The 4,239-nt window shown below is 44.0% G+C and overlaps 1 protein-coding gene across 2 annotated transcripts in view; it reads left to right on the plus strand.

Moving 5' to 3' along the window:
• The window catches only part of MSRB2 (methionine sulfoxide reductase B2), a 25,828-nt gene that overhangs the window by 9,894 nt on the left and 11,695 nt on the right, over window positions 1-4,239 (plus strand). For both annotated transcript variants that reach the window (XM_011364413.2, XM_023533141.1), the window contains exon 2: window positions 1,466-1,566. In XM_011364413.2, coding sequence (XP_011362715.1) covers window positions 1,466-1,566 — 101 coding nt within the window. The remainder of the gene's footprint in view (window positions 1-1,465; window positions 1,567-4,239) is intronic.

Here is a 4,239-nt window from a genome sequence, read left to right on the forward strand (position 1 = left end):
TTCTCCATTTATTACTTGGGATTCTTCATGTTAACTCTGAAAACCACTGAAGAGTAATAATCGTCACATGAATACATTTTGCTTTGCTCCCCAAGAGATGAGTTTCTGAAAAATTGTGTATAACTGAACTATATTCCCTTAGGAAAATGTGAGAGGTATATTTCCATAGTAAAAAAGAAATCCCTGTAGCCCTATAAAAACTGTTTAAGATAGGATAACTTGTAATGTATTTAACAGGTAAAAACCCTTTAATAAAATGTAAATGACCGTAAGCAATCAATAATATGCAATACCGAAAATACCCTATCGTACATTGTTATGACCTGGTGATGAAGATATGTCTTTTCTTGTTGAGAGATTATTTAGCAGTTTTTCGTAACCAAAAATGAATTTCAAATATGATTTTGACATGTTAGACATGTAGTGGTGACATCACAGGTGTTTAACATTTCACACTCAATGCTGTGGTCAGGTTACTCACCCTTTGGGCCTCTATGTTCTTCTTTATAAATTGAGGTGGACAGATTATGAGAGCCTTTCAAATTTTAATGTTGAATGATTAAAACTTTTATTATATAGTTGAGCTTCAACCCTTCCTCCCCCTTCCCCCCCACCCCCACACGCACACATGCACACACACACACTTTGGCTAAAGAGGGTACAACTGACCCTGGAACAAGCCTGGGCTTGGGACAATGTGTCGAAAATCTGCATATAACTACTAGTTGGCCCTCTGCAGGCTTCGGGTCAAAAATACTGTATTGTCCTAGTTACTTTGTTTGCATTCATTGGAATAAAAGTAGTAAGATAGAATCCAGAGAGAGCAGAAGAAAGGAAACAAAATGTGAACAAAAACTGTTACGTATAAGAATAGATTAAGGTGGGTCTCAGTTTCTTTTTCAGGAGGATATGCTATAGGAGTCTCTTCTTTTTTCCACTCAAAATTTTTTAATAAAGACCTCCCTTGACAAACAAAATCAGAGATATCTTTATAAACCCGCAAGGGAGAGGAGTTTAATAACCCACCAGTTCAACGTCCCTTCCTCTGCAATAACTCACTACTCCCAGCTGCATCTGACAGGAACTACTCCTTTCAACATAGTAATGGAAGAAGGATCAATTTCTACCCTTAGGTATCTGAGGAGAATTTATTCTGCATTATTTCAAATTTCAGCTGCCTCTTAAGCTTCTATGCCTGGCGGAGGGGATGGGGCGGGGCGGCAGGGGGGCGGGTACCAGAAAACTAGCTCTCTGCTTACTCCTCATTTCTTATTAAACTAATGGCTCAATTAAAGTATTTTGTACCAGAACTTTTTTTCCGGTCCCTGGGAATAATGAAGGACTGGGAGAGGGGAAGGGACTGACTGACTCTGCTGGGCGACAGTGCACTTTAGGAGAGAAGTTAAGGAACAAAAGGTCATTGTGCCTTTTTGTTTTAATTTAAAATTTCTTATTTACCATACAGGGTTTTTTACAAAACCTGATCCATTACTCACCAAGAGCGAATGGCAAAAGAAGCTGACTCCAGAGCAATTCTATGTCACCAGAGAAAAAGGAACTGAACCAGTAAGCTAAGTGGATATACAATTTTCTGATTAGATGCAAGGGACTGGGGAGGGTTGGAACAGATCTCGTTACAGCACCTAACTCATCATCATCTACTCTGCAAATCTGGTCTGTTCCGTTGTTCTCCTCAAGTCATCATCCATCCAGTTTAGAAGCCAGAACATGTTGGTTTCTGGACATGGCGCTCTCCGCCCTCCATCGCCCCCTCCGCCCTCCATCGCCCCGCCTGTCTCTTCCGCCTCCTAAGTAACCCACTCTTCTCTCCACGTCTCTTGCTGCCACACTGGTCCAGGTTCCTCCCACCTCTCACTTGTCAACTGCAGGAGCTTCCAGTCGTTCTCCTCACAACCATTCTTGCTCCTCATCTAGTCAGTCCCCACACAGCCACCAGAAGCTTTTCAAAACACAAATCTGACCACATCACTCCCCTGCTCAGAATCCTTTAGTGACTCCCCACTGCTTTCGAGGTAAAGAGAAAAGTTTTTAGGTAGTTAATAAGGCCCTAAAGGCTCTGCCTCTACTTCCCACCCCTATCCTCAAATCTACCATTTTTCCTCTTGATCTCTACACTTTGGCCCCACTGTCCTTTCAGCTCTCAACCCCCTCCCTCCAGGCTCCCTTCTCCCTTACGGCCCTCGTACCCTATGTTCTCTCCCACCACCGTCCCCCCAGTTCATTCAAACCTGTATTTCAGCTCTCAGCCCAAACCTCATTTCCTCAGGGAATCCTTTACTCAGCCCCAAGCTGGGTGTACTGGTCCTTTTCCTTAATAGCATTTGCCATCGTTGGTATATGCCTAGCACATAACATGGTGCTTGGCACTCAAAACATAAATGGCTTTGAAAACATTATTTACACTGCATTCAGCAATCTCAGCTTTCATTCATTTCCTGAGAGAACAGTCCTCACTGGTTCCTGGTTATAATACCATTTTTACAGTGCTGCATTTCCTAACAAGTTGTCTGTCTCAGACCCAAATATGGCCACTAGAATATAGCTATTGAACTTGGTTATTAGATGCTTTCATTTGTGAAGCAGACACAAAGTGGACCACAGCACAATGGTTTTGCAAAGTTGTAGAGTATGTCTTTACCTTAGCAGTCCCTGAAAAGTTTAGCTGGCTGTCCGTGTGCATGTGGCCATACAATCATGGTCTCACCCTTGACTTCTCTGATACTAAAGTCATTAGGCCAGCAGGTCCTGGTAGATTTTCGTGAAAGACTGGTATTTTTGGAAACTTGCTGGGGTGGGATTTTAATACAGCCTTCACTGGGAAAGAAACTGCATTCACCATTATTGCAGATGGCACAAGGGAGCCATACGTGATGCTTTCTACAGTTGTGTGTATTCCTAAAATATTCTAAGCCACCCTTGTTCTCAGGGACAGAGCCAGGAAGGGTTTGGTATATTACACAGAGCCTGGAGATGAGCTGCCAGATGTTTAGGACAGTAAATCTGTGAGATTCTCAAACAGATGGTGCAATATACTCTGTATGTTTGGCCATTTTACAAAATGAGCCTCATCCATTATTTTAACTAATGTTATACATCTTTTTCACTCAATCCATTTCCTTATTTAACATTTTAGAATATTGCAGAACTATAAGCCTTTGTTAGCTTCATGAGGCTAAGGAAAGAAAAATAAAACGTCTTAACTTTCTACTTGGTGACTCAAAATTCAGTTACACGTTTTTTTATTGGGCAGCAGTAATATGCCAATACCCTGCTAGGTATGACAAAGGAGTTTATAGCCTGGTTGAGCACTCACTAAAAGTCAAACATCAATAGAAGGTAGGCTTTATGCAGCTCCTCCCGTCTGCCCTACGGATTCACTCTCCACATGCTTCGCTCTGCTCTGAGCTCTGAGCGGAGCAACGAACCCCCTTCCCCTCTGGCTACTGATTGAGCTTGGCCAGTGGGAGATGCGAGCGAGATCGGATGCCAAGAGAGAGAAGTCGGGATCCAGGGTCCTCTCTGGAGCTGTGTTTCCCTAGTGCAGGTCACAGCCGCTGCAGACAGCCCTCACCTACAGCTGCAGTGTCACAGGTTCTGGTAACTGCCCCTTCCTTTGTCCCGAAGACCTAGTAGGGGTAGTGTATTCTTACAGTCACTGGCCCAGGGTGCTTCACCTTCCCTTGCTGGTTTCCATTGACCCTGTCCCCACCTTTGTAAATAGATCTATATGAAATTATTTACAAAATATCCCTTTTTAAGGCTCTTCTATTTCCAATAGGTATGTTGTGTGACAAGATCAAAGAAAGGGGAACTCCCATTGGCCCAGATAGACTGTCCTAGTCAGCTCGGGCTGCTCTAGCAGAATGCTGACTACTGAGTGGCTTAAACCAGGGGTCCCCAACCCCTGGGCCACAGACCGGTACCGTGGCCTGTTAGGAACTGTGCCTCACTGCAGGAGCTGAGCGGTGAACGAGTGAGTGAAGCTTCATCTGTATCTGCAGCCGCTCCCCAGCGCGAGCATCACCACCTCAGCTCCACCTCAGATCATCAGGCATTAGATTCTCATAGGAGCACCGGTCCCTGGTGCCCAAAAGGTTGGGGACCGCTAGCTTAAACAACATTTATTTCTCACTGTTCTGGAGGCTAGAAAATCCAAGATCCAGGTGCCAGCAACTTGATGACTGGGAGAGCTTTCTTCCTGGCTTGCCACCTTTCTTC

This window comes from Pteropus vampyrus, unplaced genomic scaffold (genome assembly GCF_000151845.1).
Source record: "Pteropus vampyrus isolate Shadow unplaced genomic scaffold, Pvam_2.0 Scaffold96, whole genome shotgun sequence".
Taxonomy (NCBI): domain Eukaryota; kingdom Metazoa; phylum Chordata; class Mammalia; order Chiroptera; family Pteropodidae; genus Pteropus; species Pteropus vampyrus.